Raw genomic sequence first — 16,774 nt, forward strand, 5'->3', positions numbered from 1 at the left:
TACGTCTGACCTGGAATAGACAGACGTTAAAAAAGTTCGATAATTTACAAAAATGCCACCGGTCATTTTTAACGTTGGATTTTTTTTGAGCAGACGTTATAGGGGTGACGTTATAATGCTTTTTTGTGTTAGTGTTAAGATTATAATTTTTTTTTTAATTTTAATTTACAAAAATATATTTTTTATTCACGTACATATAATCAAGTTGAATATATTTCATAATTTAGTTACGTTTGATTAGAAGTATGTAGATGGTTGATCTAGAACTTGCACTTCCTATGGTGTTTAGTTAACGACATATCATTCTCTTAATCGGTCCGTTGTTTATTATTATTATGATAAATTGAGTTTATGTAACTTCATACGATCCAATTCGATGACTTTTATTATGTGAAATGGCACCAAATATAACATTTTCTAGGATTGAGTAAAAATTAAGGTTCGATTTGTTTAAAATTTAACTGCGGATTTTTCTATTTAATTTTATGATCTCGTGAATTTCATTATTAATTTTTAACATATTTTACATGAAAATGTAAAACTTAAGGAATTTTATTAATTCATCACTTGGAAGCTAATAGCCATGACATAATAAATAAAATATGGTAAAAAATATAAGTTGACTATATTACAAGTGAAATATGATAAGGAATTAGGCAACTCAATTATCAATTTTTTTAATTGAAGGCTCAATGTTGACATATCAAGCTAGGAATTTTGTGAAAGTTGTGGCTATTTTTCTCCATTATTTATGTTCAACGTGTTTAGTATGAAGAAAAAACTAAAGGGAAGAAGAATGCTACATTATTTTTTGGATACGAAGAAAGACTGTGTTCTTACCGTGAATCCGAAACTTCATTATTGTTAACTTTGTGGTCTAAAGATGATCCAATTTGATGACTTTAAAATGTTGACTATGGTTTTAAAATTATTGTTCATTGAATGATTCTTTAATTATCCTTAGTACGTAAGTGTGGTGTTGTTGGTGTAGGGAAGAAGGACCACGAAAAAACAAACTGTATTAATCATCTTTTAGTGATAACGTTTTGAATAGTCATCTTCTCATTGATCATATTGACACTAACATGCTTTTACATTTTCTTTCACCCTTAGGAGTATATTTCTTAATTAACTATTGTGAACTTTTCACTTTTTTCTTTTTACTTGATAAAAAATCTTGTTTTACTCTATTCATATATCAATGTTAATATATAGTCTATGAAATATCAACGAGGGATGACAAAGGACGGGTGAACTATCCCATATTCATCTTTAGAGAAAAAATGTATCAACATTTTCATTCCCAAATGAAACGGGTATCAAGTTTTTATCTCGTCCCCATCCTCATCCTCACCAAGTAATGAGTATATACTCATACCCATACATAGTGACGGATCTTGGCCAATAATTTTAGGGGAGCCAAAATAATATATACTAAAAAAATTTGAACTCATCAATAATTGATTAAGAATAAAAATTTACAGTTATTCCTTTTTTTAATGTAAATAACCATATTGTCGTCAAGAAATCCATCCTTTGTCTTATTCCGCAATCTTGTTTGATAATCTTCACCGTAGAAAATGATACATCAAGAGTTAAAATGAAAATAATTAGGCAATCAATCAAGTAAAATGTTTTTAATTTGTTTGTTCTTGCAAAAAATTGATATAATTTAATAATGGTTAAGAAATTCTTCAAATTTGAATGATTAGGAACATCGACAATGAAATGTTGGAATAAAATTTTAAATTAATCATCACTTTATTAATATACTTTTTTTTAAGTTTAAGACAAAAAAATAATTTATCATAATCTAATAAAAAATTGAGACATAATAACTAACAAAAATATATATAATAATCAAGCCACAATTAAAAATCATTATGGAAAAAAACATAGTACACTGTTTTTTCTCCTATATTCATACAAAATGAATATACACAAGGCTCATGAGATAAAAAAAAATCATGCTAATTATTAACTAACATTTAAGTATCAAGTAAGACAATAGAGAGTTATCTTTTTTTTTTTCAAGAATGAAAGAGAACAAATGAGAAATGAGAGCAAAAATAATTGGTGTGTGTCTAACTTTCATCTTTTCTTTAGAAACAAAAAGAAAACATGTAACAGTAGGATATAAAGTTACTTAATAGACAGTATGGATCTTCAACAAATATTTTGGGTGCCAAAATTTTGGTTGAATTACTCTTTTGGTCCATTTTTTCGTCCAAAAATGTCAAGTTGGTCCTCTAGTTTTTTTAGTCTCAATTTGGTACCAATTTTTTTAAAATTGATGCAATTTTGTCCTTTTCATTAAATTTCCTGAAGTGGAGCACGAAATTCTCATCAAAATTGACACTAAGATTATGTCAATTACACTAACAAAGCAAATCATCTTTATTCACAATTAGGAATGTCAACAGGGCGGGTAGGGTACAGGTAGTAGCTACCCCGTACCATATCCATTGGATAAATATTCGTCCCGTACCCATATCCATATCCGTCGGGTATCCGTTATGCGGGTACTTGCCTATTTTTTTCATATCCGCGGGTGTTCACGGGTACCCGCAGGTATTTACAAAATTATTTAAAAAATAAATATTTAATCATAAATTCAAATAAAATAAAATACATCATTGTCATAAATTTTAAATAAAGTTCAAATAAACTCAAGTTCATACAAGGCCAAATAAGTATAAAAGTAAATATAAAATGACGTTCAACATAATGAAAATTATTTAATTAGTGCTTTGATTAACAAGCTCACCTTCTCTGGTTGATTCCTGAAAAATATATATAAGGGTATTTTTGTGAATTAAAGTTTAGCGGGTATGGGTATTAGCGGGTACAAGTATCCACGGGTACAGATACAATGATGCCCGTACTCGTCTTGTTAACATGCAGGTATCAAAAATATTCGTACCCGCGGGTAGCGGGTATCCATTTTTAATAGTCGCTTCCTACCCGTTGCGGATTTTATCCATGGATACCCGCGGGTGCGGATTTTTTTGACATCCCTATTCACATCTTCAATTTTAATGAAAAAACACCTTGATCTGATTAAATAAATTTAACGAAAAAGGACCAAATTGCATCTTTTTTCAAAAGTCAGGACCAAATTGAGACTACAAAAATTGGAAAATAACTTGATATTTTTGAACAAAAGTAGGAACGATAGAGTAATTCCAAATTTTTTAAATAAACTAGTAAAAATATTGTATTTTCTTTTTTATGATATTAAAAAATTATAATTATTGTTATTGTTATTATTATAATTATAATTATAAAATTAAATATAAATAATTTTTATAATTTTACATAATTAATTTTTATTTATAATGATTAAATTTAAAAAAACAATCAAATGAAAAAATGGTTAAATTAAACAAATAATCACTTAAAAGATAATATTAATAAAATAATTATTTATTTAAAAAAATTTAAAAGGTAAAATCGAAAAATAAATGTGGAAAAAAAATACTTTTCCTTTATATATAGATATAAATGTATAAAAAAATAGAATATCAAATATATAAAATATATTAAAAATATTAAATTTTTCAAATGTATATTTGAAATTATATAATATAAAAAAATTGGGAGGAGGTAGCATGGTCCCTTCTCTCACTATGGTCCATGTTAATAGACAATGAATATTTTAATAACTTAAACGGAGACAGGAATATGGTGAATATGGGAACCCCATATTCAATTGAAAAAGTTGAGTATTCTTCATATCTATATCTAATCAATACTAGAATTCTCTGTCAGAACCATGACAAATTCAGATAATACTCGTGAAAACAAGTTTATTTGATCATCTTTAAATGCAACCACTCAATGGTTATGTGTGAGGTGTGCTGGCATGATAATTATGAGTTGACTTGCATGGTTGTAAAATTTATTAATACATTAGCTTACCTTTTGTTTCTTGTTTGTTGTTGTGGCTGGTTGTTACCTTTTTGCGAAGATCACGTAATTGTGTGAGCAGATGGGTCTGCAGGTGAAGATACTCCTCTTAGTGGTAGTCATGATACTGATTAGTAGAGCTTGGCACTAGGAAAAGATAGTCTTTTGGATGCTTAAGACTAGTCTCTCTTTTTGTTCAGCAAAGTTGGTTGTGTATATTTTTTACATATGCTATAGTTGTTCTTTTGGGATGACTATAACAATATTTTTAATATTGTAGTCACTATCTATTTTGTAGTATCATTTGCTAATATTGTGTTTAGTAGTTTCATGACTATTAAATGGGATGTTACATAACATATCAAAATTTGAATCATATTCAACTTTGGAATTCTCTTATTTTTGACACATGACACCTTAAAAAATAAAAATGATTTAAGTTTTGACATATACCTTAATCTTGACATATAATACTTTTAAAAAAAATAATATTAATTTATTGAAAAAAAATCGTATTGAGTATTTATTTATTTTCTTTTTAAAAAGATAGAAACTCAACCAAATATTTTTGGAAAATTAAAACACACATTCACCTTCATTTTTCATTTTTAGAAGCAAACACAACCTCACGTTAGAATAATTTCATAATTCACCTTGAAAATTGTGCATCGATGGGATGAAAACGCCTAAAATCAATCCACAATCAAATCCCAACAACTTTGGTGGTGAAAAACGTTTGAAACTCTGGAGGAGGTCGGAATGGTGGTCGTCGGCAGGGAAGGATCGCGAAACAGTGGTGGCACGATGAAACAGTGTAGGGTTTTTGTGTTTTGCGCAGAGATAACAAAAAATTGGCGTCGGGGGATGATGGGTCAAACGTTAATTAACGTTGGTGTTTTTGGGGTCCGACATCACCTGATGTTGGGGGCTGAGGGGTCATACGTTAATTTTTAAATAACGTCGGGGTTTCGTGGGGCAGACGTTAAATTACGTCTGTTCTAGAATGGACAGACGTTAAAAAAGTCAAATAATTTACAAAAATGCCACCGATCATTTTTAACAGGAGACTTTGTTTGGGCAGACGTTATAAGGGCGACGTTATATGGATTTTTTGTGTTAGTGATCGTGTTAGTCACATCCATCAAATATTATTAAATGATGTCATTTTATAGTCTTGTTTGTCAAGAAATTCCAAAATTATAGTGTAAGATCTCCTTTTTGTTTTAAAAAGGTTTGGGTTGGTTTTATTAAAGGGCCCAGTGTCAGCCCACTTCTTAACCGCAGAATCCCCCTCCCAGCCACTCACTCTCATTATGTCTCCTTTTCAGAAACAGTCTCCCTTCTCTCTCACAGTTTTGAAGCAGAAAGCTCTGCTAGGGCATAAGCTTTTTCCTCCTCCGAGCTTAGTGAACGATCTTCCTCCACCTCTGTAAGTTGTATTTGTGTCGTAGTGCTCTTTTGGGGCCTGTTGTTGGGTTAGCATCTTTCAAGGTAAGGGAAGCTAGAACTCCTTCTTTTTCTTTGAAATGGATTGTACTTATTTTCATTCTGGAATGTGCTGAGTATGTTTGATTGATGATTGCATTGAATGGGGATGAAGGGTATCTATGGGTTAGAGAACTTTAGGTAGTTTAGAATGCAATTGAAATTAGATATTGATTGTTGCAATTGTTCAGTTTGGTATCATCTATAAACCACTTTGAAATGAGTTTGAGAAGATAGAAGTGCAAGATGGCAAATTGTGCAGTGGGACAAGTCAAAATCTCACAACCAAAAAGCATACGGTGTGACGCTACTCATTTTCCTACACAACACACTTTTCGTAAAATGAAGGTTCCTACTTCGTTAACCGTTGGATCGAGCTGAAAATTTAATAGTTAATCCTAGACACATAGTTCTTGACTTTGACCGGTAGGATCTTAAATTAGATGTCTGTAGTGAGAGAAGTTTTTATCGCAAGGTCACTGTAGTTTTGGTTGTTGACAACATTGACCTTTGTTGCTTGTTTGGTGCATAACTTTCTCTATAGTTATTCAATTAAGTTGGTTCTTTTTGCATTTGGTTCTTGATTCAATCATCTTCAATTTGAATGTAAATACAAAATTTTTGAAACTTTACACAAGCTGCATTTTTATTTCTAAAATCTCAAATTGTTTGCATAATGTGTTTAAGTTGGATTGGATAAAAATTATAAGGATTAGTTATTTTTCAAGAGAGACATATGTTATATGGTTTTTAATGTGTTTTCAAATGCTTGTGTAAGAATATAGGATATTCCATGGGGAAAATCCTATTTGATTTAATTAGTAGTGTGTTCATTGATGTAAGGAGTCGGTATTGGAAGTTTATCCTTATGCTCTAATGCTCATTCAAGGCTTATGTAGAGTGGAATGAGTCATGTGATAAGAGGGGCGGGAGGTCCTGTCTTTAAGAACAACCTCAGGGTTCTTATTACGGTAAAAGAGACTAACCTTGTGTGGTAGGGCAGTGGCGGAACTTGAGCCAAAATTTTGGGGATGCCAAAATTTTGGTTGAATTAATTTTTTGGTCTATTTTTTCATCCAAAAATATTATATTAATCATCTAGTTTTTTAACCTCAAATCGATCTTGATTTTTTAAAAATTGATGCAATTTGATCATTTTCGTTAAATTTTTTGAAGGAAGAAAGGAGTTTTATTAAATTGATAATGAGATTATGTCAGTTACATCAACAAAGAAAATCATCATTATCTACAACTTCAATTTTTAGGGAAAAATCTTGATCCAATTCAAGAAATTTAACAAAAATAAGACCAAATTGCATTATTTTTTAAAAAATTGGGACCACATTGAACTAAAAATAACTAAAAGATCAACTTAATAACTTTGAACTGAAATAAAAAACAAAAAGAGTAATCTCAAATCTTTTATATAAACTAGTAAAAATATTGTATTTATTTTTTTATGATAATAAAAAATAATAAAATTATTATTATTATTATAAATTAAATATAAATAAGTTTTATTTTACTATAATTAATTTTCATTTATATTGATTAAGTTTAAAAATATAATTAAATAAAAAGATAGTTAAATTACACAAGTAATCATTTAAAAAAAATATTAAAAAATAAATGTAGGTAATAAAAAATATATCTTATGCATTAATATATAATTTTTTTAAAATATAAAATATATAAAATATATTTAAAATATTAATTTAAAAAAATATATTTAAAAATATATAATAAATTATGTAAGTATAAAAACTTTTGGGGGGCCATGGCCCCCTATGTCATAACGTGGTTCTGCCATTGGTAGGGTGAAACCCATTGACAATGACTCTGCCGATAGTAGAGGTCACCACAAGTGCAAAAACTACCAAGAATCATACATCAATGTCTAGATCTAGATAATTGAGTTTAAAGTGTCATTTTGTGTGATAGGTTAGCTGATATTGCTTAGCTTGGTGTAATTGGTACGTTGTTCTACAACTCTTTTGAGTGTTATATATATATATATATATATATATTGGTCCCCATTTTCGTAGCAAAATTTGAATTTGGTCCCTTAATTCTTTTTTGTCTCAATCTGGTCCCTATTTTGAGAAATTTTATACAATCAAGTCATTTCCGTTAGTGGTGTAGTAATGGTGTTAAATGTGGTATCACATGTCAGTTCCTGGATTTTTTGAATTTTTTATTTTATTTTTTTGAATTTTTTTTTATTTTTTTAAAATTTTTTTAAAAATTAAAAATTTGCCACATGTCAAGCTGACATTGTGCCACGTGGCAGTGATAGTGCCACGTGTCACTATTTTGCCATGTGTCATTTTCCTATTCTCAATTTGGTCCCAGTATTTTAATTTTTGTCTCAATTTAATCCCAATTTTTGTAAAAATTGTGCAATTTTGTCCATCTCCAAATTGAAACCAAATTTAATTTCTATATAAATGTGCACAAATATTTCTATCAAAATTGATATTTCAAGTAAATATATTTAACAAGATTAAGTTTATTTTAATTTATATTTTACATTAAACTTTATTTAAAATTGTTTTAAAGTTGTTAATAGAAAATAATGCTAATAACAAAAAAATTCATAAATTATATTGATATTTTATTATGTCATACTTTAATATTGTTTTTTATTTGAATTTATATTTTAAATAATTGCATATTTTTAAAATGTATAAAATTCAATAATTTCTATACAAATGTTTTAGTTGGTATAAAAATAACAATTATATAATTTAAGAAAAATTAACTAGTTTATGTAATAATAAAAAACAAATAAATTTAAAATTTGAAAACATTTTTAAGTAAAATTGAATGTGAAACAAATTTAAATAAACTTAGTTTTATTGAAAATATATAATAAAAATATTAATTTGAATAAAAAAGATCAAATTTAATAAAAATATTTGTATAACATTTTATAATTTTTGTTTCAATTTGGAGAGGACAAAATTGTATAATTTTTACAAAAATTGGGACTAAATTGAGACTAAATTGAGACAAAAGTTAAAATATAGGGACCAAATTGAAAATGAGAAAATGACACTTGCCATAATAGTGACACGTGACACTGTCACTGCCACGTGACACGATGTTAGCTTGACACGTGGTAAATTTTTATTTTTTTAAAAAATTTTAAAAAAAGAAATAAAAGAAATTCAAAAAATCCAGAAGCTGACACGTAACACCCCATTTAATACCGTTACTACACCACTAAGGACTTGATTACATCAAATTTCCCAAAATAGAAACTAGATTGAGACAAAATAAAATTGAGGAATCAAATTCAAATTTTGTTACAAAAACTGGAACAAAAAATATAATTTAACCATATATATACTTTCTTCCTCAACGGGATGGATCACAAATCAGCTTGCGCGCTGCACACACACACACAGACACCCACTCTACCACACACACGTACGGAGACACCCCAACCCCCACACACACTCACTCACCCCGCTCACCCACCCCTACGTCCCCCACTCCCACTCACCCCCACTCACATGATTTGCTACTGTGTTGCATGCACGGTTTTCTTACAATATATACGGTATTTTGAGCAATTCGAATCATTACAGCTCCCTGTAACCTCTTCAGAAGGGAAACGCAATGACTTGCACACCACTGTCAGTATAACACTGGTAAACGTTGCGATAACAGCTTTCAGTGGTTTTCAATTACATGATTTGTACTTGTTCCTAATTATATTAGAAGGCCCAAGATGCAACAGTAGATTGATAGATGGCCTTTTTCCACCCATGCCGAGCATAGACCTGTTTTAGTTTTATAAATACTTACATCTTTTAGAAGTGATTTTTTCTTGAGTAGTCTCCATCAAATGAATGTTTAAAAAATTTATCATTTCTCTTTCAAAAAAATTGTACTTTATTTAAGATAAATTACTTGTAAAACATTTAGTTGGGGTGAAGATTAAAACTTATGCTACCAAATCTATGAACCGCTTTGACTTTTATGTACTTATTTTTCGTGATGATTAACCATTTCCATTGAACACCAAAATGAAAAATATATATGATTCCTTAAAAGAAGGGAAGATGTCTATGTAAGGGAGGCACAATGGAGTATAGACAAATCCTTTAATTTGTGTTGCACAACTACAAAAATTTAGAGACATAAATAGTTTGCACATCAAATTTGAGCAAGATAAAATAATATTTTCTTCGATCATGGGTTAGGAGGCATTAATTTCAAATCTACATCATCAGAAAAACTAAACATATTACAACCAACATTAGTGCATTTCAGTAATCTCTGTTACTCATCCTTCTACCGGCTCGTCCACCTCAAAAACCTTCCTCAGTTTCTCTTCATCTGATTCAAAAACCTTTCTTGCTTGTTTCAGCTCTTCATTCATAGACAGTAGTTCTGTACAACGGTTAAGTTTCGGCAAATCCTGCAGTGTACAGTTATGGATATTAGACAAACAATAAATATGATAGTAGTGTTAACAAAAGATTACGAGGTAGTCTTCACCAGTTTTTTATAATATCACGCTACGTTTCCTCAACTTAATCAAAAATGGTGAGGTAACGTTCATGAAGGAAGAGTCTCCGCCAGTGCATGTTTAAGCCTTTGAGGAATCACAAAATTAACCTCTGCTAATGTCAGTAGGGTGCTACTTTTACAATCTATGTCACTAACTGACATTTAGATTTGTTGGTAATACTTAATGATCCTTCAGACCCTGTTAACTAAGCCTAAAATATGAAACATGTAGGTCTAATGCCAGTTATTAATTGGTCCCATCGCTACAAAACCAAAGACGAGGAAGTCTAGGCGGGAGTGGAATAAATAATACAGTTATATATATGTAGTCTATAATTACATTCATCAATGGCTCTCTACAGACTCGTATTTATAAGTTGATCACTAGTCTAAAAACGTTGGAGTTGGTAGTATATAGACATGAAAATGTCAGATTCCTTAGCTCGTCAGGTTAATAAAATGCTAATAGAGTGGTAATGTTAATTATTCACATGCTGATAAAGGTAGATTGAAACGAGCAATTTCTGTCTAGTATGATTGTTATATAGCTATTGTATTGTGAAATTCTGATTCTGAATAAATTAAGAAATAAACACTTATAAAAAGACGGATCAATTAAGTAGGGTGTTCTAAACACATTGAAGTGTTATAGAGAATTTTTCCGTTAGTTTGAGCATGATTCCTGTTTAATTCATTTATTGAGTTTTGTGTTTCTCTTTGAATACATAAGATTTTAACAATTAATAAAAGGATGTACAGAGACCAAAATAAATTTTTGCCTGTAGAATAATGATAGTTATATTAGAATTCAAGGTTCCCCAGTAACTTTTAATCTTAATAATAATTATTTGCCATATTTTAAAAAAGAGTACCTTGCGAATCAAATAGAGAAAATCCTCAACTGATAGCTTCCACCTTTGAGATCCAATATCTTGGGCTTTATGAACCTTGGCAGACAAATTAAGCATAAGGACAACCATGCTAACTAGCTCACTCAGACGGAATTGAACAATTTAAAAGTTAAGACTATTACCAGTTCTGTGACATATTCCACAACAATGTCCTCCATAAGAGTCACACTTTCAGGAAGCGGCTAATTGAAACAGAAAAAAAAAAAAAAAAAAAAAAAGTCTTCCAGTTAATAAACATAATTCTTTAAATTATAAGAAAAAAATATAGTTAAAGTTACATAACAAAGGCAATAATACAATGCAAATTATGTGTAGATAGGCACATGAGCCGGAGGGTAAGGGTTAATGCTTAACACTCACATTAGGATCATCTCCAAAGCCATACACCATGTGCTGCACTAATGTAACCAAAAAATTGACATTATTACGAATGAGAGGAAACTAGATAAAATGTTAAAAACTTAGAACAAAAATTCTTACATTCTTTTTGGAAAACTCCTCTTTTGCGCTTGGATGAAGTTTCTGATGGTTGTGAGGAAGCTGCTCTTGCTTTTGATGAGGTTCCAGCAGCAGAGCTGCTCATTGCTATAGATCAATGCTTATACTGGTATCTTCAGGGTAACTGGAGTTAATGAATAGGAGAAACTGAAGCTATTTTTGAACCTTTCAATGCAGTTTGTAGGTTCTGTCCTGCACTCAGAATACCAGAGAATAAAAAACACGAATAATGACAAGAATCAAATTAAGGAAAGAATGAGAGACACCGGTCTTAGCAACTGCACACCCCTCAAATGGACTTAACTTGTCCCAGGCTAACCCCCACCCAACCTGCCCCACTCAGAAGTTGTCATCCTCTATCCAAGAACCCCAGTTGTCAAAATAAATCCCATCAGAATTGATAAACTTGTATAGGTGATTCCCATCATGAACAAGATTAGATAAAGGAAGGAAATTAACTGTACAATGTACCATGAGTTTCAGTCATTATTGCTATGCCAAACCATAAACAAAATAAGATACCGGAATATTGCAACCATACATAATACAGTTTTCCAACCTCCTTTAAAAACATTAACTACTTTTAAAGGCCCCTTGTGATAAAGTTAAAAGATATGTAAGGACTAGCAGCACTCCTGTGATCATCCTTCAGTCAATAACATTTTCATAGCCTAAGATTACTTGCTCAAAAACACAAGAAGAGGATCTAATCCAAAAAAGATTGATCCATTAAGTGGGAAAACCTCAATTCTTAAATACCACATCAAGTAGCTTATCTTACTCAACATGGGACTACTTACAACCTATAAGAGTAGAAATCTGCACTTGTTTCAAGAAAAGCAATCCATATATATATATGATATTGCAGCAGCAAATTACAAAGAGTACACCAGTTTCGGAGAGCTAAATAGATAACATGCCATGTAGAATCCTGAATCTTTCGAATGGGGTTTGTAATTTTTATGCATTGACTATATTTGTTCATTTTTATGTTATTCCAATATGGGTAGACAAATATACTATTCCAATATTAAGCATTGCGAAAATAGAAGCATTAACATATTGTATATGTTAAGACTACATAAATTGAAGCAAATAATAGACTTTATCCAACTTTATTTTGTACTTAAAATTTTGTAATCGAAGTCAACAACATAGCTTTGTGCAGATACACCAAATGCATACAAAATATAATTGTTTAATTCCATAAACCTGAAATAGTCTAGAATTGTGTAATTTTTCTTCAACCAATATCAAAGAATCAGCCTCTTAAGTAAGGTTTCCACTTCCTAGAATACCTCTAGCAAACTACTTAAAACTAAATGGCTAGTTCCTGCTTTAAAGAACTCAACAAATGTTATATTAGAAGTATAAGCTTTTCCTTACCTTGTCTACAAACCCACTTCACTGATGACACCCAGTACCAAACCAGCTCTAACCCTTACTTTCATGGCATTATCCAACAAATATTCTTTTAAATTCACAAACAAAAAGAAAAAGGAAGTTAAAATTCAGCGGATAAATCAACTGCAATTCTATCATTTTAAAACATTACTAACCTAAAAAATGAGTGATTTCATCATTATTTTTCAAAGCAAATCAGAAAACAAAAATATAATTTTCGGGGCGCGAAGGACATCCCAGCACACCATAGTACCACAATCAGTCATGCGCATTCACAAGCTCCTAATCCTCACACAGATTTCACAGCCAAGCAAAACAAATTAAAGGGATAACAACATAAGAGTGTGAAAGCTTTTTTTCTATTGAAAAAAAATATATATTCTGAAGAAAACCCACAATTCTCTAAAAAGAACTTAGGGGAATGAAAGGCTCAAATCAAAAGTAAGAATACATCCGTGTGTACCTGGAAGATGAATTTGCAGAGTGACAAGACAAAGAGAAATATAGAAAGAAGAAAAAGGGAGTTAAGAAATTTGTTGGGACTGAGAAATTGTTTACTCGAGTGGTCTGTATTTGGGATCGTTGTCGATGTTAAAGGCAAAGTGAATACGAAGGATAGGGAGAAGCAAACAACACCTTTCAACAACACCTTTCGAACCTGAGCCAGATTAGTGTTCAACATTCTGTTGGCTATATGGAAGACTGATTTGAGGATGAATTTATCTGAATTGGAAATTTTTGTTTTTAAGAGATTTTAAAATGAAAGTGTATATATCTTCAAATTTTTTAGAAGTTTGCCGATGATTTGGATAATTTGATAAGTAAAAAATAAAATTTTAATAAATTAAAATATAAGATTATTAATATAATAATTAATATTATTTTTATTATTTAATAATAATATTTTTGTTATAAATATTATTTATTATTTAGGTTAAAATATTCCCTTCGTCCATGTTTTTGTTGAAGAATCTCAAATAGGTCCTAAGATTTTTTTTAATCTCAATTAAGTCCATATTTTTGAAAATGTATAACAATTAGGCCCATTCCATTAGTATAGAGTTAACGGTGTTAAGGATATGCCACGTGTCAGCTTCTCATTTTTTTGAATTTTTAATTTTTTTTTTAATTTTTTTAAAATTTTTTTAAATCTTTTTATTTTTTTTTTTGAAAATTATTCATGCCACGTGTCACATCAATATTGTGCCACGTGTCAAGTCAGTAAGGTGACACGTGTCAAGTTATTGTTTGAATCTCAATTTGGTCCATATATTTGTTATTTTAATTATATTTCAGTCCATTTTTTTTTTATTTTTAATTTCATCATTTCCAAATTGAGATCAAATTTAACTTTTATATAAATTTTATAATGATATTTTTATTAAACATTTTAATAATATTAAGTTTATTTTATATTTTGTTTTAAAATTTTAAAATATTTATTTTAACTTGTTACAAAATTGTTTTAAATAATTTATATACAAATGTTAGAGTTGGTTTAAAATTAACAATTTTATAAATTTAAATATAAAATTTTAAAACAATTTTGTAAAAAGTTAAAATAAATATATTTAAAAAATTTTAAAAAAATGGACTGAAATGTAATAAAAATAACAAATATATGGACAAAATTGAGATTCAGACAATGATTTGACACGTGTCACCTTATTGACTTGACACGTGACACAATACTGACGTGACACGTGGCATGAATAATTTTCAAAAAAAAAATTAAAACAATTAAAAAAAATTTAAAAAAAATTTAAAAAAAATTTAAAAAAATTCAAAAAAAATCAAAAAAATGTGGAGCTGACACGTGGCACATCTTTGACACTGTTAACTCTATACTAACGGAATGGGCCTAATTGTTACACATCTTCAAAAATATGGACCTAATTGAGACTAAAAAAAATTTTAGGACATATTTGAGATTTTTCAACAAAAACATGGACCAAATGAGTATTTTAACCTATTATTTATTACTATTAATATTAATATAATAATTATAATTTATATATATATATATATATATATATATATATATATATATATATATATATATATAATTTAAGAATCGGATCTAAGCATCTAGAATCAGATCCGATACTCACAACTTTTGTTTTAAATTATTACAAAATTATTTTAAATAATTTATATATAAATTATAGAGTTGGTTTAAAAATAACAATTTTATAAATTTAAATATAAAATTTTAAAATAATATTTTAACAAGTTAAAATAAATATATTTAAAATTTTAAAATAAAATTTAATGTAAAATATAAATTTAAATAAAATATATATTGTTAAAAATATGTAATAGAAATATCACTTATAGTAAAAATATCATTATAAGATTTATATACAAGTTAAATTTGGTCTTAATTTAGAGAGGATGAAATTGAATTTTTTTTTTAAAAAATACATACTGACTATGATGCATAATGTAAGGCCCTATTCTTTTGTACCCCTTTTAACGAAAAGGCTGCCCCAAATCTGATGGGTCAAGGAGCTGGCCCAAAGGATAAAACTGATCCCAAGTTGCCCTAACGCTTCCACTTTCATTCATTCACAGATTTGCAGCTGTCTCTCTCAACTGTACCGCTATAACTCTGTTAGGGTTTGTTTTCCCGTCTCGAACCAGTTCGCTCAAAGATCAAGTATTGCTTTCTGCTCCATGTAAGTGATTCTAAACCTACTACCTTTACTCCCTAAGAGCTTTTTTCCGAATTTCCTCCATTTAGGGTTCCATAATAACTTTGTTCTGCTACTGTTTCGTTGTTCCGCCAGTTTCCAAGTCCATCTCTCGAGCTGTTGTGCTCCGTGGTCCCGTGTCGAAGCCTCGTGTAACCCCTTTCCAGGTACGGGAAGTTAGGGTTTCTGTAAAATCGATGTTAACATGATTGTTTGTGTATGATTCGTGTGATTTACGGTTCTGTATGTTGCCCTGAGTTTGTGAAGTGTATTATTGCATGTGTTTGGCCTGGTTTTATCTGTTATGTGAGTGAACAGTGGGCGGAGACTGATAATCTCGCCCAAGCGAGTTGGCTTCGCCTAGGCGAGATGAGCAGAGGCTCACCCAGGTATTCTCGCGCGAGAGGTCGCTCAGGCGACCAGCTCATTTTGAGCGAGCGAGTATCTCGCTCAGGCGAGGAGGGTCTCGCCTAAGCGAGACAACGCATGAGCCACTGTTTCAGTCCTTCGAGCCTTCGTCTAGGCGAGGAGAGCTCGCCTGAGCGAGAGACCCTCTCGCTTGAGCGAGACTCCTCTGCCTGAGCGAGAGGCTGGGCGAGAGTGTGCGATTTAGTTGGCTTTCTTCCCGTTTCAGGATGTTTGGTGTATAATTAATGGGATTATTGTATGATGTCATGATGAGATTGAATATATATATATATATATATATATATATATATATATGATGAGGGGAGGCTTGCATGTAATGAATGGTGAGTTTGGCATGAACTTATGTGGAATATACATGAGGGGTTGGATACGTATGTGGTCACAAATCTGACATGAACAACGGCGAACATTGATGATTGGTAATTCAGTGGCATGATATTGATATGAGGGGAGACGTTTTCTCATGATTGGTAACACGAGTTGGTATTGGTTTGACATGCGATACATGAGGGTTGTTTATGGATGTTGGTATGAATTTCCTATACATGGTGTATACGTTATTTCTTGGCTGATTATATATGTTGGTAAATGGTCAGTACGTAATCCCTTAGAGTCTCTAGGTGAGGCTTCAAGGTCGTGCTTCAGTGGTCGGGACGTAATTCCATGGCCCCTGTTAGTGGGTGTCCATGGTGGTGCCCCATCTGTATAACTAGGTAAGGATTCAAGGTAAGGTTGCATCCCGACACTCTAAGGAGTCAGTTAGTCTCACCTAGAGCGGACTGACTCCTGTGGTGAGAGTAGCAGGAGACCTGAAATTCATTAAGGGCTAACCTTGTGGTAAGGGAAATTGATTCATTGTAACACTTGTAACACATAGCTCGGGGGTGAGCAGAGGTATCCACCACAAGTGCAAGCATCCGCTGA

The 16,774-nt window shown here is 30.6% G+C and overlaps 1 protein-coding gene across 1 annotated transcript; it reads right to left on the reverse strand.

Annotated features, from left to right (window-relative positions):
- Positions 1-9,477: 9,477 nt before the first annotated feature.
- Positions 9,478-13,418, reverse strand: LOC114190023 (transcription initiation factor TFIID subunit 13-like). Its single transcript, XM_028078771.2, has 6 exons — positions 13,192-13,418; positions 11,307-11,516; positions 11,187-11,224; positions 10,949-11,008; positions 10,788-10,862; positions 9,478-9,823 (listed from the first exon to the last, which is right to left on the reverse strand). The coding sequence occupies exons 2-6, from the start codon at positions 11,407-11,409 to the stop codon at positions 9,689-9,691; spliced, it is 411 nt and encodes a 136-aa protein (XP_027934572.2). The 5' UTR covers positions 11,410-11,516; positions 13,192-13,418; the 3' UTR covers positions 9,478-9,688.
- Positions 13,419-16,774: the final 3,356 nt, after the last annotated feature.

Source organism: Vigna unguiculata, chromosome 7 (genome assembly GCF_037176805.1).
Source record: "Vigna unguiculata cultivar grain cowpea cultivar isolate G323 ecotype 2 chromosome 7, ASM3717680v1, whole genome shotgun sequence".
NCBI lineage: Eukaryota > Viridiplantae > Streptophyta > Magnoliopsida > Fabales > Fabaceae > Vigna > Vigna unguiculata.